We start from the raw sequence: 24,848 nt of genomic DNA on the forward strand, positions 1-24,848 counted from the left end.
CTTTCTACAAGATATTCTCTAGTTCCACCCCATGCTCCTGTTCAGCAGTGCTCATTTACAACACGCTGTGGGGCTTTTTGGAAAGGTCCAGTGACTTTGATGGACTTTTCATCTGACATTGCCATAGCTGAGAAGAGCTCTGCCTTCTGCTATTCGGATGGTTGAGTGAAAGTCTTGGGCCAGACACAAGGTCAGAAAAAAAGGTTATAAAAGTCCAGCCTGGGTTTCTGCATCCGTAACGTGTAGGGAATACTGAGGTTGTTATCTCCCCAAAGTAGCGATTATTGTAAAGATTTTAGTGGCTACCACCATAGAAAAATGTAACGCTACTTCCAGCTGGAGCCAGCTCTGCTTTGCAGCACCATGAAAATGTTTACTACCTTTTAAAGCTCTGTTTGTGTTCTGCAAGCCCAGTGTTGCTTCCATTGCCATTAATTCTAATTACAGCTTGCTTTCTGCGCTGATTGATAATCCTGCTTGGCTTTCAACACTTCGTTAATAGAAATTCATAGCTGGACAGAAAGCTTGCTACCCTCCAGAATGCAACCAGTCAAATCATAAAAAATAGGAGTATTTTGGAGGATAGACTCTGAACGACAAATGGATGGATAATTAATTCGAAGGTTATATGTCACTGGAGGCTTTTCTAATGACTCCTGGTAAACTGCCCTAACTTTGCTTGCATGATTTATGGCATTATTAGAAATCCTCAGTTGGCAAACTGCCTTATAATTTGCTACACGTTGTAATTTATCAAGATGCCTTTGGTCAGACTTTACTTCTGTTGTGTTTTTTTTTCTCTTTTTTCCCCATTCCTCCAAAGATCTTGCTGGTAACTAGCATTATGCTTTGTTTCCAAAGTTGTTTTTTCAAAGTGACAGAGTGATAGAACATCCTGTACCAATTAAATTCAATATGCTTGGGAGGGACTTCCAAACTGGCTAGTATGTGGTCGTGGGGGTTTGAATCAGAGCTACATTAAATATAGCTATTTCCATATGACCTAACCATGCATCTTCGTCTGTATTTTCATTGCGGTCTTGATAAGCAGTGTTACACAGCTTATTCTTTTTCACAGAGCTGTCATCTTCTTTCAAGGAAGGAATTGCACATATAATAGGCTAAAATACTGTGACACCTCATTTTCCATGGCAGCCCCATACTTCACTGTGCAATAGCAGGGACTGTACAGATCCCAGAAAACAAGCACAGGAAGGTCTTGCCTGGGATGTCTGCTTTTAGGGACAAAAACCACACCAAAGGCTGATGCTGAAACAGATGGCTGAGGCGTTAAGGGATGCAGAAAAGGCAGAGAAAAAAAGAAATCAACAATAGGTTTGCCTTTCTTGATTGCCTTTGGCAGATTCTTTGGAGCTAGTCCATGGACCTGCAGGCTAGGTTTGTGCTAAGAAACTAAATCAGCATGGGGAAGGGCTGGAGAGCCATCCGCTTGCTGTTCAGAGTAACTGATTGCTGGCATGATCCTGGGTGCAGATTTTGACCTGTGAAAAGCAACTCTCTCCAGAAAACGTCAAGGCACAACTTGGCGGATGCCTGGGGACTGGCGCCAGGGCCTGTTTCCAAAGAATCCAACCAAATAAGCAGAGCAGATGAGGTCACCAGTTTTGGGGGGATCGTGGGGAGAAGGAGCCATAAGGATGTGAGGTCAAGGCATGGGTAGCGAATACAGCCCTATGGGTTTGTGGGGGAGCAGCACAAAGAGAGAGCAGAGCAGAAGGGGCACCAGGACGCAGAGGAGAGAGGGAGGCTGGAGAAACTCAGCAAAGAGCTGGATGTGTCTCCTCACCTGCAAGAAAGGCATGTCGGCACTGGGATGGTGCTAGTGGGAAGATGCCAAAATTCTTGCAAGGGTATGAAGAGGGGGAAATTTATCTTAAAAACTTGGTGGAAGGAACAATTGAAGTCCAGGAGTGACTCCTGGTGCTTGCTGCTTGGTGCTTGTGACCAGTAGCCTCTACTGGAAGAAGACAAGACCCGTTTTCTCATGTGTGAGCTTTCTACCATCCATGCTAGCAGGAATGCACTTATTGCTTGCTTCTCTCTGCAGGCTGGGGCTGGGAGCTTGGCCATCACGCCTGCCCTGAATGCAGGCTCATCTGCAGTACCTGCTTCAAATCAACCTTTTTTTCCCTTGTTTTTCCATCCCTCTAGAACTATGCTGCTATGAAACTGGTGAAACCTTTCAACTGAAGCTGTGCTGGAAGGTGCCAGACAGGTCCAGTGCCTGCCTGGGGATTTTGGAAAAAAGTTGTGGCTCTGCACTGGATCGCATCCGCAGGTGGAGATGGAGAAGGAACAGCCTCTCTCAGGCCCTAGGCTGCTACAAAAAATGAAGATACAATTTATCCTGATGCAGTATGCAGAGTCCCACCTACAGTACACACCTCAGAAGCAGCATGTAAAAAATAGCTATTCTGAAATATTTCTTATTTTACTTCTTCGTCTGTCGTCTCCTTTTTTCTTTTAAATTTTCTTGGTTAAGCTGCTCTGATTTGTAGAGCTTGAATACCAGTGCAAAACTGAAGAAGGTGGAGAAGAAAAGGACCTTTTCATTTATAGTCTGTGAGCACACAAAGATGTTGCAGACCTTAGCAGAGGAGTTTTGGGCTGCTGGCATAGGCAGCACGTGCAAGGCAAAATCTCTCAGGTTCTGAGCACAATTTTCTTTGCACTCTGAACAAGGCCCAGTTTTCCTTTGCTGTGCAATGCATGTTATCTGGTTTATATATGTCTACTGAAGAAGAAATATACTGCACAGCCTGAAACTCTGGGCTGATACGTTGCCTTTCCAAAGTGAGCAAAAACCAGATACAGGACCCAGGGAAGAGGCTGAGATGCAAAAAGTGGGCAGGAGTTGGTGGTAATTGCTAAATCCAAAACCCCATTGAAATTTGCGTTCATGAAGGACTACGCAGTCTGGGTTGTGTTTTTTGGACCTTGTTTTCCCTCTGAGCTGCTCTTTCACCTCTACAGTCCCACATGCCACCCTTTAAACACAGTGCTGTTCTGGCAGAGAAAGAGGAGCTGGGCTGAGCCCTGCCCCAAGAGCAATCCCAGGAGCAAAGCAGTGCAGGTGGACTTTGCTTTTCTCCTCTCCTACTATATGCAGCCCCTGCAGCCACAGTTCAGTGAATATATTAGTCTTTCTTCTCTTGTGCTCCCAAACATGCTTAAGCAAGACAGTACAAACCAGACTGCAGTGTAAGCTGTGAAACTCGCTGCTGGTGGGCGCTGATGAGGCAGATAACCCGCACCTTTGGAAGTGGGCTTGTTTGCTTTCTGCTTTGCAAACAAATTATTATGAGATGTATCCTGCAGGTCTTGCTCAGCCTCCTGTTGAGCAAATGGCAGTTGTGACAGGACTGGGATGGCAATGTTGGGACATTTCTGCTGGTTTTTATTCCCTCCTTTTCTCTGTCTCTCTCTGCTGCTGCAATTGGATGGAGCGGTATGGACTAAGGGGATTTCTAGTGTTTTGTTGTGCTGGCTGGTGTCATGATGCTAATCAAAACAGTCTCAAATTTTCATCCTGCATCCACTCATCCTGCAAGGAACCATCTCCCAGCACAGGGCCATTAAGCATGAAAGCAAATGTCCCTTTGAGAGACAGCTGTCCTGCTGCTCCAGCACAGCATGACTTTTGCTACAGTCCCTCTGATGATAAATAGGTCTTTCCCTGCTGCCCTTCAGCAGGACGAGACATGTCTTCCTCAGTTTCATTTGTCCCCTGGAGCTGTTGCTTCTCAGCATGACATGTGAGAGCAAGTAGCAGTGAAAAGTGATCCTGGGGGATCAGAGTTTCTCAGGACAAACTGTGCTAATGTAAGCTCCTGTCCTGCTCCAGCAAGGCACTTAAGCCTGTGCTTAGCAGAAGGCAGGGAAAAAAAGCACACGCCTAATTGCTTTGCTGGATTGGGATGTAATGCATTGAGCATTAAATCCCATATTATTCAGTACTGTAACAGCACCCAGATTGCACAGGGCAGCTCACTCCCATGTGTGAAGACAGTGTCTTTGACATGGAGAACACGCAGCTATAAAAACCTGTCCTTGCTGCTGAGGTTTGGCTGATCCAGCATCCCGTTCCCAAAAGCTTAAGCAGTGAAGTTGGCTCTGGACTTGCATGCCCCAGGGTGGGTGTTTCATTTTACCAGCACAGATAAATGTTCCACTTTTTCATTTGTTCAGTTTTTCCCTAGAAGCCTCCCAGGCTCATTTGCATCCACACCCCCATTTATTAGCCACTATCAAACTACCAGGTCTTCTTGGTCAAATTTTCTGTAATGCTTTCTCCCTGAGGATCTGGTGAGCAGAGGGCAAAAGTTGCTTGTGTTTGCACCTTTCTTAATGAACTGTGGGTTTTATATTTTATGAAAATGTTGGTGTGGTTGGTCCTTGCACCTCTTCCACCATGACCCAGCTCTGCCAGGGGGGCGTCTGCATATCTTGCCGAGTGCCGGCATGCTTTGCTCTCCTATTTGTGGTGGGAAATCAGGCTCAGTATTTAACTTCCTTTCTTTGGTTTGAAATGACTGTGAAATTTCCCATCTTGGCATTATTGGTCTGTGACCCCTGCTTGTTTCAGAAACAAAATCTTGGTGCCTAGAGCCCCAAAGAGATGAATGACTCATGCTTGAGTGCAAAACACTGCTTATATCTGGATGCTCGTCACCCATCCTACTACAACAACCACTGTCTATCCCAGCAGAAACAATTAACCTTACCAAAACACACTCGTGCATTACCTCTTCAGAGCCTTTACCAGTAATAAACCAGATTTTATTCCCCAGCACTTACCAACAGCTCTTCCTTGACAAACCGGAGTGGGTGATCAAGATGGGAGAGCAGGATCCAGGGCATTCGGCTGCATAAGGAAAAGGAAAGGATTACACCCCTGCATGCAATCCTCCGTGCTCCCAGCCCAGGCTGCAGGGCCGATTTTTGTGCCAAGGAGACTCTGTGGGACTGTGGTGGGTAAAAGCAGGTGTGAGTGTCTGAAAACACCAACCTAGTCCCATTTGCATTACTGCTTGAACAGCCATATACGTCTGTTTGCCTGACTGTGAGCGCTCCGTAGCTTGGTTCTGTCTCTCCACAAAAGCCAGCCAGCAGGTAGGATCTATGTAAAGTATTCCCTGTGTCTCCCTGTTATTCAGGGGTTTGAAATGGCTGGAAGACATATATATCATCTGTCTATGCCTTATATACAATAATGCAAAATGCACTGTGGTTACAAATGAAAAGCTCTGAAACCTTCTGCTTCCTGGTGTATTTTATTGTGTAGATAGAATTACAGCACCCTCCCTCTTCGATGTGGGAATGCAAAAATACAGCTGGAAGGAACAGGACAGAGAAGAGGTGGTTGCTGTGCTCTTATTTTCTCACCTTTCTGCTGCTGTTGCAAGGGGTGCAGTGCTTCACAGAAAATGTGGAGAAGGGAGGACAGATGTGGGACTAGGACTGGAATGCTCCTAGGTAACATAGCCACTTGTACATCTGCCAGATGCATTTTCCACCTGAGATGCTGTGTTGCAGAACAGTGGAATGACCCAGCTGTGACAATGCGCACGGTCCCCTGAAAGGTCCCCTGATCTATGACACCATGAAGGCTTTACATGGGGATCACATACCTTGTCCCATGAACTGTGACACCATGTATACTGGCTCAGAAGGCTGATCTGTGATCTGGAGCATCTGATGAGCCAGCAGGAGACACACGCATGTGAGCAGGTTGGGTGAAGGAGCCATGAGGAGCTTATACTGTCTATGGCTTTGGGGACTCAACCTCCAGCATTTTCCTGGTGAGTCACTTGCAAAGATGTTGCTGCCCACTTCATTTACAAACCTGAACACCCAAAATATGTCCATTGAAAGCCAGGGCTGGCTGGAGAGGAGGGTGGATGGCTGGGGAAGGGGAGAGGGCAAAAGAATCCCACAAATTTCACCCTCCTGCTGCAGTAGGGAAGGCAGAAAGAGTTCACCCAGCCTGTCTGATCCATGCCTGTACACACATCTCTGTGCAGATGCACATTAGGATGGGCCTGAGCTACTGGAATGCAAATATCCAGATATTCTCAGGACTCAGCCCTGGCAGCTCTTGGACCAAGTGAAGGCCCTTCCTCTGCTTGTCTCTGCTCCTCTTTCTGTTTCTGGACTTCACTCAAAAAACAACCTGACTTCATTCAAAAACCCTTTGAGCCTGGGTCTGTTTCTTTGCTAGAGGGAAGGATTCATCCAGCAAACACAGCCATCATCCAGAGTGACCCAAAGATTAATTCTCTAACATCTTTTGGAGCTGTTCAGTACCAACAGGCTGTTGCAAGGAGACACTCCAGGTACGCAGAGAGATTTGTTGTTGAGATTGGGGCCGTTTGTGCCTGAATCCCCAAATGCCTTTCTGTTGCTCTGGGAGGATGCAGATGGGCACTCCCTGCCTTGGCACAGGAGACCCCCTCCACTACATCATGTTTTGGATTGCGTCTGGGATTTAGGGAGGCAGGCCATGGGGAGACCCAAATGTCCTAAACTTCATCTGAGGAAGACGCAGGGGTTTGAGCAGGCACTCTGAGCTGGCGTCATCCAAACCCAGTCTGCCAAGCCCCACTGCAGCATCTTACACCTCACATGTCAGTGGACAGTCCCAGAGGGGGACCAACCATGTCACCATGCTGAAGGCACGAGCGAGATGATCCTCGCTGGGAAGGGGCGGGTGGCAGGAGATGAGAGGACAGATCTTGCCTGTATGCATTTGCCTGCCCATGCATGGATGCATGCAAAAGTTAATTGCAAAATGTTCTGCTGCTTGAACACTTTTGTGATGCTTTTTTTTTCTATTGTTTCTTCAGGCTCCAACTTGATGTTATGTATAATTTAAGGCTGAAGTTATGAAGTGTGTGAGCTCCTTCGGGGGTGCCCTGGCAACACCCCGTTGTGTTTCACACTGCCTGGGCTCAGCCCCACGAGCCATAGGGCAGCGAGACGAGGAGCTAGAAAGCTGCCACCCTGCACAGGGGCTGAACTCCCTTAACCTCCACCAGGCTGGCTGGCACATTCAGAAAAACCTAGCAAAAGAGCTGAACTGATTTTTCTCTTGAATAGTAATAATTTTGTATTCATTTCCTGGTCTTATTTGCTCAGAAGAGAGAGGTTTCCACCCAGAGGGTGGCTTGCAATGAAGTGGTTTGAGGGGAGGGAGGTGGTGCAGGGGTGAGGCAGACAAGGGGTGGGAACCAGGTCAAGGCGCATCCATAAAAATGCTTTGTGAAGCTGCTTGCAGTCGTGTTTGTTGGTTTAACCCCTGTGGATGGGGCCTGCAATTGATTTTGCTTACTACCTGCTGACAGGATGGGAAAACGCCTGGTGCATGGAGGCCAGGAGAGTTGACCTAATAGGATGATCTATAGAGAACACCATTGTGGCCTCCTGGCCCCAAAGTCCATTAATCTTCAGATGGGAAAGTGGAGATAGTCCTAGCCTCAAGTGACACAACGCATTTCAGACTTAACTTGAGGTCTAATCCCTTAAAGCACTCCCAGACCAGAAGGGTGTTTACTGGTCCTGGAATGTCCTCCCTGGTAGACGCAAGCACAGAGGGGGTTATGATAATTATAAAGGCTGCTCCATTGGCTCTGGAGATCCTGGACTGATAGCTTGAGCTTTCTATCAGCCTTCTCCATGGATAGCACCGTGGCATCACTGCCGGGACAGCCGCCAGCCCCATCCATGTGGCGGCAGTCTTTCTTCATCCCAGACAAGCCAAACATCATGCACTTGGGGAATGATCTGTGGTGATCTGTGCATCATGCCTTCTGGGCTCTGCTCTGCACTGAGTGAGGATGGAGACACCCAAGCAATGGGGCGTGAAACTACTGTGTCTTCGTCTCTGCTGCACATCAGCTTCCAGAAGGAAAATGAGCTTTCTTTACCCTGTCTGCTTTTCTCATTCACATCCCAGACTCCTCAAATAACCAATGCTTTAAACATGCTTTGCAGCAGAGCAGACTCAGTGGCATGAAACTTTCTTTTACCTTTGAGTGCAACTTGGTCTGTGCTGTGGCCTTTGGGCTGACTCCAGGGAGACCCCTGGGCTGCTTGGCTCCCTGTCACTTGGCTGCTCTGTCCCTGTCTCAGAGCTGCGTCAGGGCTCCTTGTCCATCAGGAGGAACACTGTATTGTTGTACCAGACATGTTGAACAGGGTCCCTGGCGCTGCACGATGGGTGTCCCAGCTTCTCCTTCTGCAGCTCCCAGGACAGCAACAGCCTGCACTTCCATGAAGCTCCTCTCCAGTGCTGCTGGTGAAGTCCGTGGTTTGCTCAGCACAACAAAGTGAGATTGGCACAGGGGTGAGAGCAGGCGTCTGTTACGCTGTCTGTGGCGTAACTCTGCCATGGGCTAAAGTTTTGGGTGGGAGAGACTGTTTCTACTGAAGTGTTTGTGTCCTGTACAAGTCCCTGATAGGGTGAGGAGGCAGAAGTGCACCTTAACGAGGTTTTCTGCTGGAAAGCTCCAGATCAGAACTAGAGGTGCTAACTACCGGGCACTTAACATTAATTCTTACAATTACTGATGCTATGATAACAATACAAACAGCAATGCTACACATGCAGGCGTTACTGGAGGCTCATTCAGGAGTCAGGCATCTTGGTGCTAGGAGCTGTATACACTGCAGAAAAATGGTCACTGTCTCCGTAAAATTAAAGTAATCCGTTCCTCTTGGGCAATATTTTGAATGGGGATTGGAGAAAGTCAGTGACACAACCATGGCTATTTTTCTCTACATAGGTATTAGGTTTTATGGGTTACATATCTTCTCTCTGCTCCCAGTGGTGCCTTACAAACAGATACAACCATGCTGCCAGCTCTAGCTTGGCACTGTCCCTGAAGGATCTCTAGCCACCAGCTGTGTCTGTGCCCTCAGGGTGTGGTGCTTAAGGTTTCTGTTCATCCATCCTGGCCTGCTGTCAGGCCTTTCTGTTCATCCATCAGCAACCTGCTGTCACAGGCAAAGTCAGTGTCTCACAGCTCTGATGCTGCTCAGATCCAAAGCTCAACTTCAGAGGAGCTAAAATCGACAGACGCTGCAGAGAAAGATGCAGCAGGTTTGCAATGCAAATAGACCCAGTTGTAATCTGTCTCAATGCTGAATTACGTGCTGTAGGCTGAATTCAAGGTAATACTTAGGTCAGTAACAGATCAGCATGAGGAAAACCCACCAAGGCTCTGTGCCCTCCTGCATGCTCTGTGCCTTCATTGCCCCCTTGATTCCTGGCTCTGTGGGGAGCTGTACCCCATGCAGTTTGTTTTTAACAATCAGCCAATTTTACTGTGTGTACGCAGGCTCTTGTCTCTCTTTCCATGGGCATCTGTTCAGTCTAACATCTCACACATCTCTACCTGCGTGCTAGATGTCTACCTTTAGTTTCAGGCCAAACACATGTTCATCCAGACTGTGAGACGATAAAATAATCCCAGTAAGGGGTGGCTGTAGCTGCTGCTGCTTTGCTCAGGCAGGACTGAATGACTGTCACACTGCCCAAACCCTGCCTGAGGCAGTGGGCACAGACAGACCTACTCCCTTGGCCTCCTGGGAAGGGGGATCAGCATCGGGAGCGGGGACCATGTTCCCTCCTTGCAACATTTGCAGTCCTCAGCTGGTACACGGTCAAGCCATCAGTGTCTTGTGCTGCTTCACAGTCCTGGAGCAATCATTTTGTGTTCAGTCTTTAGCAGCTGATGGGATCCAGCTGAGATGTTTATTTGTGGCCGAATGAATCCCATCAACAAGTCTGGAGAACATGGACTGAAAATTTCTTATCCCCTTACGCTATGACTCTAGGACACTATGACCGAGACACAAGAACAAGGAAAGGAAGGAAACATGATTGTGATCCACACTGGCACCCTTGTGTGAACTTGTAGCCACAGGACAAAGCAGAATCTCAGAGCAGGACTCTAAGTGGGGCTCAGAATTTCTATGCAGAGAAAGGACTTTTCCCATTAGGTCATAAATAGAATGCTAAATGATTGCAAAACAAGTTATAAAAGAGGATGGGTGCTGCAGGGTTTAACACACCCTTTGTCACTTCTCTGCTCCCCTTCTGGATCACAGGAAAGAAATGAGAGCAAATGGTTCCTCAGGCCTGGAGGGTGCTGCCTACATGCCATATCATGAAAGAATTGTGCAAAGAAAACATGGACATCAGTGAATTAAGGTCTCACACTTTGAACCAAATAAATACCACAACAAGAAGTGCCTTGTGCCCTTTTCATCATGCCCACAAGATTTTAAGGCACAGAAAGGTCTCAGCCACATCTGTCTCACTGTGGTGAAGTTATGGCATCTCCTCTCCTTGTCTTCAGCAATATCTGCCCACTGAATCTCAAGGACCTTTTGCTTTTTGTCCACACTTTGGGCTACAACTGTAGTACAAATGGTCCATGCTGTGCCTGGGGTAGGATGAACCAGGCTTGTCTTCATCTCAACCACGTCTGTGAGGAAGAGACTGAAGTTCTCCATGTTTTATCTCCCCATAGCCGGAGTGATGTGGTTTTCAGGCTCAGGCAACATTTTAGCAAGAGCCTGAAGACTGAGAGCGTGGACAGAGGGTGACTCTAGTCTGAGGGATGAGCTGGGATATGTCCTGGCCTGCGGCAGTAGAGACACCTTCAAATCATAGGTCCAGTTGGTTGCTGAGAGCAGAAGTGTTCCTCTAAGCTATGTGTGGCCAGGCTATACCTTTGCTTTTCTCCTCTCTTTGATCTTTCCTCCCTCTCTCCTCCATCTTCTCCTCCTTTTTCACTTGTGGTTTGCCATCAATTTGTGTCCAGACCTCATTAAAGTCTGTCATCCCAGGAGAAGCGGAGAATTACAGCCTCACAAATCAGGAAAGCCCCAGCTCTCAAAAAGCTGGCCTCCCTCTCCCTCTTCAACCTTCTTCTCAGAACATGTGCGAAAGAAATTCATCTGTTCTCCTACCTCCGGATGATAGGACCTTTTGGTGGTTTTCTCTGGAAACAGCATAATCCCATGTTTATGAAAAGCATGAAGCCAGGGCACTTAAACTGGATCGAGTGCCTGGGGCTGGCTCAGCAGCCAGTGGAGGAGGCGGCAGGCTCTTTATCCCCCTTTTTTTTGTCCTTTGGAGCAGACTCAAGGTTGTACTTCTGTCTGAAGCAAATAAAGACAAATAGGATTTGGTGGATATGGAAAAGGGGGAAAAAAAACCTGAACAAGCAAGAGATTTATGGTTGGTGTTTGCCAATGAAAACACAGTGGGAAGAGTCATCTGCTTGCAATGTAGATGGCTGTAGGCTGGAAAACAAAGCCTGAATTGATTGTCTTCCTCTACAGTCAACACAGAACAATTGGCACCTGTCAGGATGAGTCACTGCAGCTGAAGACAGCATCTCAAAGTGGTGGGCTGGATCTGTCTGGGGACATGGAGCTGCCCAGTGACTCTAGAGGGACAGGAAGGTCATCAGTGTGGCTTTGCAGTCTACCTCTTCAGTGCTGAAAGTCCGGCAAGAAGCCACCCAACCCAGCTCTGGTGGAGCTCCTCTCATGGTAGCGCACTGCTGCCCACCCCATCTTTATTTCCCTGGGGACTGTGAGTAATCTGGAGTCAGGCCCCTCAAAATCATTACTTTTTTTAGAACTTATGCAATCTCAAAAAAGAAAATAGAATAATATAGAGGCTGCTGTTTTTTTTTTTCTTTCCTAGCTGTCTCAGTAATCAGGGATTTGAAATTCCAAGATTTTCTTTGCAAGTAAAAAACCTAAAAATACACATATTTTTTGTATGAGAACTGCCATTCTGACATTTCCTTCAACTCCAGCACTGGCTCTTTTAAGAAATACCAGAAGACACAAATCTTACAGGCAATGGAGACAGCTGGTGTCATCTTCCTCGTGGTTTGAACACAGAAAACCACACAGTAATGCTGGAGACCTTTCCTAATCCTCAAATGGTTCATAAAGAATGAAACCTTGAAAAGATAATTTCCTCTTTCTTACCTCCACCACTCATCTCAATCAGGTAACATGGACAATTAGCACAATCTGGGGACCTCCCCCAGATGTAGTCCTTTCTGGGCAACTTCACCCTTCCTGCAAAACTGAAGGGAAGGGAGTCAGCCAATGACTTGGAGCAAATGCAGGGAAGAGATACGAGGTAACTGGGAGAATGGAGACTCCATTGGAAGAGATTAGAAGACATAGGCTTGTTTAGCCTAACAAAAAGCAAACTCAGAGGACTCTTCCTGACAATCACAAAACAGACTGGAGCAAATCCCAACGAAGGAGAAGAGCAAAAGAAAACTTTGGCATAAGAGTTAAAATAGAAATAAAATGGCTGTGGATACATTCAGGCTTTTATTGCAGCTAGAGCATCAGTTGAGGTCGTATTGAGGTCGTATTGGATCTTGTCCTTCCCTCAGTGTTAGACCCTCCTCCATGATGCTTCAGCTCCCTATGCCTCAGGCTTTCCACCTCAAAGGGCTGGCTGCTTGAGGCTCAGCTGTGCTCTGTAAAGCCTCAGTTCCTGCTGGCTTCACCCAGTGTAACAGGATCTGCTTTTTAGCTGCTCAGCAGCTCCAGCTGTCAGTTTTCTTTTCAGTGTTTCCGGGATGCTTATTAGTGTCTCCAGAGGAAAGATATTCTGCTCAACATGGACACTCTCACCATAAATCTGGTTCCAAGCATACAACAAGATTGAATAAAAGCAAATATATCTATATGCTTACCTCCTTCTAGCAAAGCAGAATCTATCAATCAGACACTTTCAGTCTGAAAACCACCACACAGATGGTTAAAGTGGCTGTGACTGATTGCACTGGGACTAGCCCTACTGTCTTTATTTCACCCAAACTGAAAGACCATGGAGGACTGGTATTGAAGTGTTCATTTCATGTCACGAGTGAAGTTCATGAAGAACTAAAGCCTGAATTCAGACCATTCAGAGCTCCAGTGGCAAGGGCAATTGTCCATTCTCTCCTTGCCTTCACCATGGCATTGGAAAAATACCCCTTTTCTAAGCTCTGGACTCTTCTGGGCTCCTGCTCTGTGGACCCAAGAAAAGCCACAGGCATCACATTGTGCTGTGCGGAAATTACAAGCTCTTTGGTTCAAGTCCTATCCAGTCTTACCCTGCCAAGGAGAAGTAGAGACTAAAGAGGGTCTGTAGCAGGAAGTCCATTTCTGGTATGCTGGCGAGTGTGTGAGATGTCAGGCTGCCTAGTTCAGTGAGGTCTGCTTGCTATTAAAGTGCAGGAGACCAGCTGAAGCACTGGAAACCATTAAACGCTACTTTTCAGTAACAGGCTTTTGAAACTGGCTGTTTATTTTTCTATATGGTGAGCTGTGCAATGAACGCTGCAGAAGAAATAAAAGCAAAGAAAAAACTTTGCTTTTGGGGTTGCAGGATGGGAAAACATCAGACTATCAAACACTTCTTCCCTTTTTCTACGTCCCAATCATGGAAAGCCCCTTAACAGATATATCAGCTTCTTCATCACCTCGAGATAATAGAGTATCCAGACTCCGTGATTGAAATGTCAATAATGTGGTTTTTAGCTTACCTGGAAAAGATTGCCTGGACCAGGGCTGTCAGTAGACATATGGATCCTTCATCTAAGTCTGCCACCTATGAGGCCTCAAAACAAGGTTAAGAGGTATGAAACAAACCAAAATGGTTTAAAGCCTATCAATTCCTAAAGGGTAATATATGATGTAGTGCCAGGGATAGGCTGGATGCTGGAACTTCAGGATACAGCAGGTCCCTTCCTCCTGCTTTTCCAACACTGGCAGATGGATCACCTCTAAACCAAGCAGCATATTTAAACCCAGAAGCCAGCTCTGCTGGGAGGAACATGCTGTCACAAAATGGGGAGCACACTCGGGCAGACTGGGTGAGTAGAAGCAAACACTGGAACAGGTGAAAAAGCACATGCTTTCCCTGAAAATGTGTGAAAAAAAAAGCATTTAAAAATGCTCATTTGACTGAGAAGTTCTCATAGGAATTTGGAAGGCTCCTGACAGAAAACCAAACTGTTCTAGTTTAAAACAGAAGAAAAGGTCACATTTGGTGGTTTTATATCACACTTATTTTCTCTCCTCATCTTCCGCGGTAGAAACAACGAAACTCAAAATGAAAACATGCAATAGAACAAGAATTGTCTGCAGCTATTCTTATTTTAGCGAAAGCATTGAGGACTCTCCCCATCAAACATGCTACTGACATTTATTATTATAATTACTATTTTTAGTATTATTCGTATTATTGGTATTATGAGTATTATAATTACTAATGCAACTAATAATCTTCTTTCATATGTATTTCCATATGGATAAAAGATCCACACCACTTGTCTGTCTTGCCAGGTAGTTGCTGCTTTTTGTACGGCACTTGATAGGCCTTCCCAATTGCAGCTGAGATATTTTTTTTCCTTGATGAAATACAGAATATGAACTCTAAACCTTACTTCAGATTGGCCAAATTGAAAACTCAACCTTTTTCTCAATGCAGTGCAAAATGGAATGAAAAAGCCCTCTCAAATACCCCTGCCCTGCATTTCAGATTGACTAGATAAATTAAAAAAAATTAAAAAAAAACACTAGAAAACCCATAGCTAAACTTTAAACTTGATTAAACTTAACTTATTTAAACAATTATAAACTTTAAAAGGGACAGACTCAAAATGCTAAAGTTAAAAGCAAAACTTTAAGAAAACCTTTAAAAATTGCTTGCAGGCAAATTCTGAAACAAAAAGAAGTATTTGAAGGTTTCAATTTTTGTTAAAATATTTTTACTCTCTCTGTTCCCCTCCCATTCTCCAAAGCTGTTACTGACTGCTTTTTTTAGAATAATGACTGAGGACCCCGCAATGATGGAATGATGCTACAATGCTTCGATGGCAAGGGGAAACCCATGACGGTAAGATATATAGTGGTATTCCCATGTGGATGTGTAAGCGTGAAGGAAGAGCTTTGACAATCACAGGCAGATGGACCTGGGGGAAGGAGATGCCTGGAGAGGGAGTGAGAAAAGCCTGGAAAGACCCTGAGGATGGGTTGTAAAGAAGCAGAAGGTAGATGGTGGCCATCTCAGCACCCTTCCTCTACAGGGAGGGTGGGCTGGAAGAGAGTCACACTCTCTGGAGCAGGATGCCAAAACAGTCTTAAAAAGTATCCAGATATCCAGAAAATTATCCAATTATCCAGCCTCTTTTAGCCTGGTGTGAGGTTTAATTCTGAGTCATGACAACCCTATGGCAAGGAAGAGCTGGCCTGGAAAGTGCCTTGGGCGTAAGGCAGAAGATTTTGCGGGGTATAAGGTCCTGTGAATGTATCCCTCTACAAAATGGTTCATTAAAAGCACTGAGGGTTAGGTGGGTGTTGAAGCTTCCTGAAATTATGGATGAATTGGAATTTTGCTGCCATTTAACCAGTTTGTGTCCCTCTGGCAGCACCCATGCTCACTGCTTGTCCCATCCCATGCAAACACAGTGTGGAGAGGCTCAGCAAGATGGGAAAAAAGGATATTGTGTCTGTAGGACTCAGATCATGGGGAGGGATAAGTCACTCCTGGGGTGCTCGAATGAGCAGGAAAATATCTGAAAGCCAGAGCTAGGGGGAGAAATGGCAGCGGTGGGACACAAGAGCGGCTGCTTTAAGCCCACCATCTGTTTTTCAAATCCAGGACAGGGTGTTCTTCTGTCCCCATCCCATAAGCCCAGTGGAGCAGGAAGGCATGAGCTCACTGTGGATTTCTTGCTAATCTTGCTTGCTTCCCACCTTCCTACCAAAACCACCCAGTGAACTTAGTGCCAAGGGAAAAGCCTTGTCTGTATCAGCAACAAGAAAATGAGAACAAGGCAAAGGAGGGGATGAGGATGGACAAGGAAAGTGGAGGTTTATTGCCGACAGAGTTAAACAATTGAGATCTTCCTCTCCACCTCCTCACCAGACCATTCCAGTACAGTAAATCATCCAGACCTTGACGGGAAGAGAGTTGCCAACTTGAACAAAAGACTAATTGCCACGATAGGAGTCCAGTTGCTCCGGTTGGGGATTTGGGGTAATGAAAGTTGGGTTTACGTAAACGTTATGCCAAGTTAATGCATGAATGAAGATCTTCACTGTGCACCTTTATGAGGTCCGTGATCCTGCTGATGGCCTGCCAACACTGCCGGCACTCGGACCTCCGAAAGGAGGGCTGGGGGGCCCCAAACCCTGGTGTGCTTTACAGTTACAATAAAACTCCTTAATGAAGAACAGAAAATGTATACTCACTGCTTTGATCAATGTGAAAGCCATTCACACACAACTCAATGGCTCCTACAAGGGGACCAGCAGGGAGGGAAACCACTGCCCTCTGAGATGCAGAAACAACAGAAGATAACAGAAGAAGGAGGGAGATGAAAGCCCATCTAGGATGCTCACCTGGGGGAGGAACAGAGCTTGGCATAGCACTCCTATTCTGTCTGTACCCCAGCTCTTAAATACTTCCCAAAACAAATTTGGCTTGATCCCAAATATACCCCCAAAGTGTTACCACTTGTGGCAGGTACATAATCCATCACTACAGTTGATAAAGCATCCTTGTTTTCTTGACCATGCTGGAAAACTACTTCACTGGCATGATTCAGCCATGTCCATGCTCTGTGCATGGTACCCCATGAAGGTGCCACTCATGAAATGGGGGTAATGACTCCTCCAGTGGGCTGGGCTGCAGTGCAAGCAAATGCAGTGCAAGCAAATGCTATTATCTTGAGGTACTGATGTGGTCTGTCCAGCAGCACGTGGGTTGAAGGAGGCGTGTAGGAACAGGGAGGCTCATCTGCCTCCTCTCAGGGTGGGAGATGCACAAGGAGGTTTCAGCAAAGCCCCAGAACAGGAGGGGAAAATGGGAGGTGAAAAAGTGGAAAAGGTCTAGGACACAGTGAGGAAGAGGAGGAGAGCGACTTCAAATATTTTCCCACTGGAAACACACTGGCAGCACATGGATATCTCCAGTGGAGGGGTCAAGGAGTAGATGGAGTTTTGCAGAAGAGCCTCCTTCTTTTTGAGCTCATTTATGGCTCCTTTGATGCGGGTCTTGGTGCAGCTCAGGCTCACAATGATGAATCCTACCAGCCCTCCTGGAGGGAAGGTCTCACCCAGTGCCAGGTAAAACACTGCAATTTGTTTGGATTTTTTTTTTTTTTTTGTAGCAAATTAAGTTTTTGGTAAGACACAGACTTTCTCCAAGTAGAGTATGGTGTCACCAGACTGCTCATTTGGGAAAAAAAAAGCTTAAAAATAAAACAAAAAAAGATAAAGAAGCCCATTTGAAAATGTGGAATTACTTTGTTTAGACCTTTTTGGGAACACAACATTTTGGTGTCCTGATGTGAAGCAAGTCCCTGTTTTGAAATTTCCTCCAAGTTATTTTAAGAACACTAAAAAAAAAATGTCTTGAGATTGAAAGAAAACATTTCATTTCTGGTAGAATTAATTTTAAAGACTGGGTTTTTTAGAATTCCTGGTGAACTGGAAAATTCATTATTTGTTCGACTTGCCTTGGTGTCCCTGTGGGAAAACACAGTCCAGGGACATGAAACAGTTTATCCAGCAACTGTCAGAGCTGGGACTTGAACTCATGTTGTCAAAATTGTAGTTAAATATACTAGCTGGGAACACACATTTTTGATCCATGTATTAAGCTTGGAGGTGAGGCATAGCCGTGCCATCTGCACCAGGCTGCCTTGCCATGTCTTGCTCTCCAGCTCTTCAGGAAGAATCAAACTGCTGAGGTAAAGTTGTGTCATCTGAGATGTGGTGGGTTTCAATTCTGTCCCTCCTCCTCCCTCTCTCCTTTATATAATAACAATAAAAAAGGGATCTTGAGAATTTTTAAAACCTGTTAATCATTTCCATCCCATTAGCTAACTCATAATCATCATTATCATCATATCGATGGCCCTGGGGCATTTGCCTTGGCCTGTGTGATGGCAGGGATGTTCCAAAATTTGGTGGAGCCATACAACACATTGGGGAACCTTTTCTTGAACTCCTCCAGCAGCTTTGATGGGAGCCCCATAACAAAGTAAACCCCCCAGCACCCCACATAACCTCCCACAAAGCGGAGGAAGAGATAGATTTTCCCCAAATATAGAGCAGCCTGGCCACAGGTAAAATGAAATGGCAAATTACTTACATGGTGAAGACAACGAGGTCAGTGTTGCCTTGTTAACCTTGTCAAGATGATGAGAGCAGGAGAGCTACTGTGGGCTCCTGGGGTCTGCTGGGGTTGGGGTGGGAGCAGTGTCCTGCTGCCGTTGGCATTTGCTGTGACGCTGATTTACGCTTTGCCTGCAGAGATGAAGTCTGGGATGCTGGTGGGAAAAACCTCCCCTCTGAGCTGCCAGGTTTCCACAACCTCAGGACATATAAAGCTACTCTTATGAGATGAAAACTAGCATGGGAGCAGCCTGAATTTAACCTTGGCACTACTAAGATATATTTATGCAAAGAAAAAATGAAATAATGATGTTCTTGGGAGAAGGAAGCCTCCACTGTCCTCCATTGGGCAACTTTATTGCTGTGTTAATGAATTACAATGGCTTCATGACTCTTTTCAGCATCTACAGTTGAGTTTGCCAGGAGTCTTTGCCACTACTGCCTTTCTGACTCCCTCCAGACAGGGTAACCCATGCACACACACTCACACACATTAAATATTCATTGCTAGTGAGGCTCCGCTTTCTCTCTCAAATGTGGGAGCTATGTCCTCACTGAGGTCCTTGGGGATGCTCAAGGGGAAATTCAGTTCTACACCCGCTGCGGGTAAATTATGAATGGTAGCAATCAGCCCAGCAGCCCCTATATTAGCTGGTGTGATATTAAAGTCAGCATATTTCACACATAATTTTGGAATGTGCTGCAGACTCTTGGTTTTAATTGGAAATGCTGTGTGAATATTGTTGAGATGTGAAAAGGTGTATATTTTGGCCCTTGAAAAGGTGTGGGAGAGAACCTGAGATCTCGTGGGAAACACACGAGTTGAACTTTTCTGCTCAAGCTACCAGTAACAAAGTGGGTACAAGCAACCTGTGAACAGCCTTCACTGGGTTCCTGTGCTAAGGAGCGGAGCAGATCTATTCACACCTCTTAAAACGCTGTTTCTGGGCTGTTGCACCCTCTGCTTATGATCAGCGGCTCAGATTTTCAAGGTACCTTCGCAACCACGAGGTTGCAAGAAGTGTGAAAAGCGGCACAGTCTGTGGGCAATGAAGTTTTAAAGTGCGTGAAAGTCCTTGAACATCTTCCCTACAGAGTCAAATTCTCTTAGTCCAGTCAGCAGGTAGGGAAACAGGTGTTACCTATATATACACACACACATTATATATGCATATGTATTATACACATACAGATTATATGTCATATATCACATACTATATAGATCTCTATGCAATATTTTCATCTATAGCTCACCAGTAAGCACTGAGTCTGAAAGAGTTTGAATTTAAGTGGAAGGAGGGAGCACTGTGAGCACCTTGTCTGCGTATGGGTGGGCATATAAAAGATATGAGCAAACAAACAGGCATGTATCTCCAGGGATTGGGGAAGTTACTGAAATATCTGGGAAATAAATGCAGCATGAATCCCCACCACTTTCACCAGCTCTGTTCAGCTCCATCCCTCTTCTGCAACTCACCCAACACATTCCCAAACCAATCTCTTGGGTTGGCACATGATTCTTGGTCCTCCAGTGGACCAAATCCAGCATTTCCCTGGTCCATGCATCCCATCAAGTGATGAGGGAGAAGAGAGGAGCTGGAGGACATCTCTGCTTTCCACGCACCACAGCATCCTAAACAAAACCATATACTATGAGTGGGCAGCAGGTTTTCAAATAATGGTTTATGAGAAATATATGGATAAGCATCAAATGAGCTCTTCTAGCCAGGTGGGAAGGCAGAGGTCATAATCTTTTATTGCTGCAGCCCCAGTGTATTGTTCTCTCTTACTGCTGGGCTCTGCTTTGCAGCAGCAGGCTATCAAGAACACATTAAACTCAGGCCAGCCCCTCTGGACCTTCACCTCTCTAACCAGCTGTCCTGCTGTGCGATGACCTTTTCTTCTCCTAGGATGGAAGAAGAACCTCTCCAGAGGTGCATGTGTCACCCAGAGAGCTGATCCTGCTCTTAAAATGATACTCAGGTACAATTATGAACTAGAGAGCTCCTCCTGCTACTAAAACAATGGTCAGGTCTTGCTGATACTATGGATCTGATGAGCTTCATGTGATGGTTACTGGGCTCTTCAAAACCATATCAGGGGGCACCTCTCTCTGCTGGCTGGAGAAGGAGCCCAGGGAACTAGTTCACATGGGACCATCTGCCCTGTAGATGTCTAAAACTGTGTGAAACAACCTATGTCTTGGTGATAAGGGATTTTATATGTGAGAAACTTGAGTAGTTGCAATGAAAGATCTCATAAATCAGACATTTTGTCATAAGGTCCCACACCCTACCCAACTCCCAACACACAAACTAAGATACTCTTCTCTATCTGAGCCATAATCTGCCTGGCCATACATTTGCTTTTGGGTACCTCTCTCTCAGCTAAGGAAATGCCATCGCTGCTCAAGCTGACGGGGGTTTGTGCAGGTAAGCACAGCTCAGTGTCTGTTACCACTGATTTCCTGCAGTGACTTCTTCCATTCACACCCTTCCTGGCTCCAAGGAGAGCAGATTTCCCCTCCCTCCCTTCAGCAAGGCCCTTGGAAGAGCTGTGTGGCTCTTTTTACAGCGCCGCAGCCTCTGCATCTATTTTTAAGCCTCCTGAGGACAAGCCTGTACAAGGAATAGAAGCCCAGCTGTAAGGGGAAACCAGAAACGAAGGTGCCAAGCAGACTTTGGTCTCAAATTTATGCATAAAAATCTCTCAGAAATTGGTTCCAGATAAGGGGTGACCTACTCAGTTTGACAGCTGCGCCTAGAACAGCTGCCACTGCACCAGCCCCGAGTGCATCCAGATGTGCCACCCCCCCGCGACCCCCCACATGCCGTGGCCAGAGCTGCAAAACTTTCCACCCTTTCTGTGCTCCTCAGTGCCAGAAGAAGCCTGGGACTAGACGTGCTGACTTGACGGATGGCTTGTCTCTGGAGAGGTGATATTTTTGGGTGTTGGGAATGTCTTGACAGCTTGGTTCTCAGTGTCATGGTGCTAACGTCAGCTATCTGATTGCTCCAGAGTGAAAAAGGCCAAGCTTTCAGAAGACTTTCCCCATCTTCACTGCAAATTGTGCTGAATGACCGCTGTCAAGTCACCTTGCTCCCTATCGCCTTGGTGCCTCCCCATCTATGTCCTCTGGGTGGACCTGCAAGATCTTTGAGATCTAGACTCTTGAACCTAACACCTGGGAGAGCTCTGACTTGGGTTAGAGCATCTAGGAGCTACTGTAGAATAACATGAATGAACTCATCTGGTGGGTAACTACCACACAGCAGTGGAAATATGCCTGTGTTTAGGAGATTACAAATGTATTTGTGGTCAAAAATAAAATAAACACACCATAAAAGTCAGCCCACCAAATAGCAATTTCTAGAGATTTCTGCCATCCAAGAAATGCTGCCTGTTTCTGCTCCCATGCCATGCCTAAGCTGACTCCTTTTTCTCAAGGTTTATTTCATCTAGAATTGTATGAATTAAATGTATTGGCCTGAGGGCCAGTCAACATCAAGCCTCACTAGAGCAAGGCCTTGTACAAGTTTGGAGATGGAGCTACTCTGCCCCAAATTGCAGAATTGATGGGCAAAGCATCTTAGTGGAGGAACAGTGGTTATAAGGGTGGCAGATATAAAAATGAAAGTTGTAGCTTGCAGCAAAGTAGTTTAGCCATCAAAATCTTTGTCCTTATGCATGCTCTCCAAACCATTTCTGCCCACATTCTCATTGTTCATGCAGCAAATGAGATGTTTAGCCCCAGGTCCAGGCTGGTTCTGCTCATCTAGCTGAGCACAACTCCAAAGAGCGAGCTCCCAGTCTAGTCTGCTTGTGGTCCTAACATTGGCATGGGGAACAGTGGGACAGACCTTCTACCTGGTGACCCTATGCAATAACGCTGCATGATCCTGACCATCTTTTGGAGCCTCTGTTGTTGCTTGTGTGATGATGTTGCTGCCCATACCCCAACTTATACTCTTGAAGATGGATCTGGCTGGTCAGGACAGGCTTGTATGCAGGTCAAGTTCAGACAGTTTCCAGACCAAGGCTTTCCAGGCTCAGATATTCCCTATTTTGTATGTTCTGTGGCATGAGTCCTGTGGGTCTTATTCATTCATTATTTTGGTTTCTGGGTTACATGGTAAAGAAAATTAGCTGCTCACTCTGACACAAGGGGGACAAAAGTCTGTTTTCTAGTGAGGGGGTTGTAACATAATTAGGTGGAACACACTGAAAATTCAGAAATTTCATTGCAGACAAGACTTCCTAGTGGTTGTTCTTCAAATGTTCCTGCCAACAAATTAATCCATGGAAAGGGAATGCAAAATCATCCTTAATAAGTAGTTTTTATATAAATATTGGAATGCAAATTAAAATGTGCAAAAAGACTCTAACCTGCATTACTCCAAGGGCTGATAGTTGCATAGCTGCTGGAGACAGCATAAGAGAAATGTCCCTTTAAATCATCATCCTCCAAGATGAGATATTACCAGTTCTTCAGTACTCCTTGTAAATCTTTTTGCCCTGGAAATCAGAACAAAAATCCAGCTGGCATTTAAAGTCTGTGGCTTGGTAGATATTGCCAGAGGAATGGGAAAAATGGCACATAGAGGGAAATCCTTCTTTGCTGACAAAAGAGTAGCAGATAGATTTCACCAGAATGAAACAGCCAAGAACCATGGGAGGAGATGTCCCAGGCAAGGCTCCTGGGTGTACTGATAAACTTACGGGGAGTCGCAGTAAAGCACAGTCCCCCTCTAGTGTTGAACAGACCATAACAACAAAAACCAGCTCGCTCTGGTGTTGTAGCAGGAGACTCTATGCCAACTGGAAGTACTTGGGTTTCATCCAGGAGATTGTTTCAGCTCTTCAGGCTTTGGGACAACCCCTCTCAGAGCTTCTGAATACAACCTCCCAAATGATAGTATCTTCTGAGAGAGACCATCTGCCAAGAGCCCTCTGAGAGTATTTTTAGGCACTGCAAGACTGATAAGAGTTAGCTGGTCATATCTCCCCATATGTTGTGATCTTTGGGTTGTGCAACACCTGCCCACACCAGATGAATTAAGATCTTTTGAAGGGCACACGAAGCAGCACATACTGGGTGCTAGAAAGCCAGAGGCTGATACACCTGGAATGGGGTTTTGTGATGTGGTGCTTGAAATACCAGGGACTAGTCCTTTTGAGACCAGTGCCCTTCCATTGCTGTTCCTCTAGGACATCCACAGGATTTGTATTGGCTGTTTTCACCAGATCTAATATGGACCTAATGCCCTAAATCCCGCAGCTGTCTTTAGATGTGTCAACAAGCTTTCAAACTTTGTAGGTTGCCTTTAAATTCAGTGCAAGGAACACTTTGATCAAATCCCAATGGATAATACAGAGATTTCTTCTGGAAAAGACCCATGACCATACTCTTTGCTTCATGCTAGCCCTGTGACTTCCCTGCAAACTGGGCAGGTACCAAGCTGGCTCCTAAGGGTAGTCCTGGAGGTAATTCATATCAGCCTGGCATTGAGTCTGTGCAGGGGCATCATTTTGCCTACCCTGGTCTTACAGTCAGGCTGGGACATCTGCTTGTGGTCACAATGAAAGAGGAAACACTGTATAAGAGACATTTAGCTTGACCAACACTTTCACACTTACCTATGTGGTACTTCAGTTACTGATTTCTGAAAAGGAGGCCTAGGTACTAGGGATTTTTTGAAAGCTTGACCCTATTTCATGGAATGCCTCAGTTTTCTCATCTTCTAAAAGGATCAGGAGACCTTCTATTCACATCAGCACATTAACTGCCTCATGCCTAGTGCTATACTAATCCACAGACTTCCCAGGTCTCCTGCACTGGGCAGGTTTGCTCCTGTCTTGTGCTGCCCCACCATGCATCTTGGTCCTCAGACGCTCTCATCCTTCCTCTTTCACATAGGACACTCCAAACCAGCCGAAGGCATGGCTTTACAAGGCGTCAGCTACACCATACTAAAGCCATGCTGGCCCTTATGGTTCAGAATTAAACCACTGCTCAATTTGGTTGGGACCCAGCAAAATCCCTTACCAGCCACCTGAAGTCTCTGCAAGAGCATCCTCGTGGCAGCCAAACTGAACCACAGGGAAATGAGCCCAGATAAATAACCCCGGAGGTTGCCTGTAGTGGGAGAAGTGCTTAAGGCTGCTGGGTGCCCACACTCAGTACAGCTGCACCCTTGGTCCAGTTTGCTCTTGGAAGGTTTGCTGCTGATTTTGAGTTTAAATGGTGGACTGTAATAATGCCTGCAGAGACAACCGTAACCCCAGAGAAAACACCCTCTCCCCCTCAAGCTTTTTCATCTTCCTCTGTTTATTCCTTCCTGATGAATGTTCATTAGCAACACTGTTAGCAGCTGTTGGCAAAGGACATTGTTTGTCAATTTGCAGCAGGGGTTTAAGACAAGAATGAAAAGCCGTGCCTGGATTTAATTTAAAGCAAGGCCACGAGGCATCTGTGACTCTGGGTACAGTAGGCAATTGCTGGTGTAGAGGACTTAAGTTTCAAAACAGCCTGGTAGTCCAGCAAGTTTTGGAGGCCTGCTTGTAATTTTATCCCCCCCAACCCCCTGAAAAAAAGAAAAGAATGTGCT

At 45.9% G+C, this 24,848-nt stretch overlaps 1 protein-coding gene across 4 annotated transcripts in view; it reads left to right on the top strand.

The window, feature by feature from the left end:
- DYSF (dysferlin) overlaps positions 1–5,273 on the top strand; it is a 105,242-nt gene extending 99,969 nt beyond the window's left edge. For all 4 annotated transcript variants that reach the window (XM_074148316.1, XM_074148319.1, XM_074148315.1 and 1 more), the window contains one exon: positions 2,173–5,273. In XM_074148316.1, coding sequence (XP_074004417.1) covers positions 2,173–2,211 — 39 coding nt within the window. In that variant the 3' untranslated portion in view covers positions 2,212–5,273. The remainder of the gene's footprint in view (positions 1–2,172) is intronic.
- Positions 5,274–24,848: the final 19,575 nt, after the last annotated feature.

The sequence above is a fragment of the Numenius arquata genome, chromosome 5, assembly GCF_964106895.1.
Source record: "Numenius arquata chromosome 5, bNumArq3.hap1.1, whole genome shotgun sequence".
Taxonomy (NCBI): Eukaryota; Metazoa; Chordata; class Aves; order Charadriiformes; family Scolopacidae; genus Numenius; species Numenius arquata.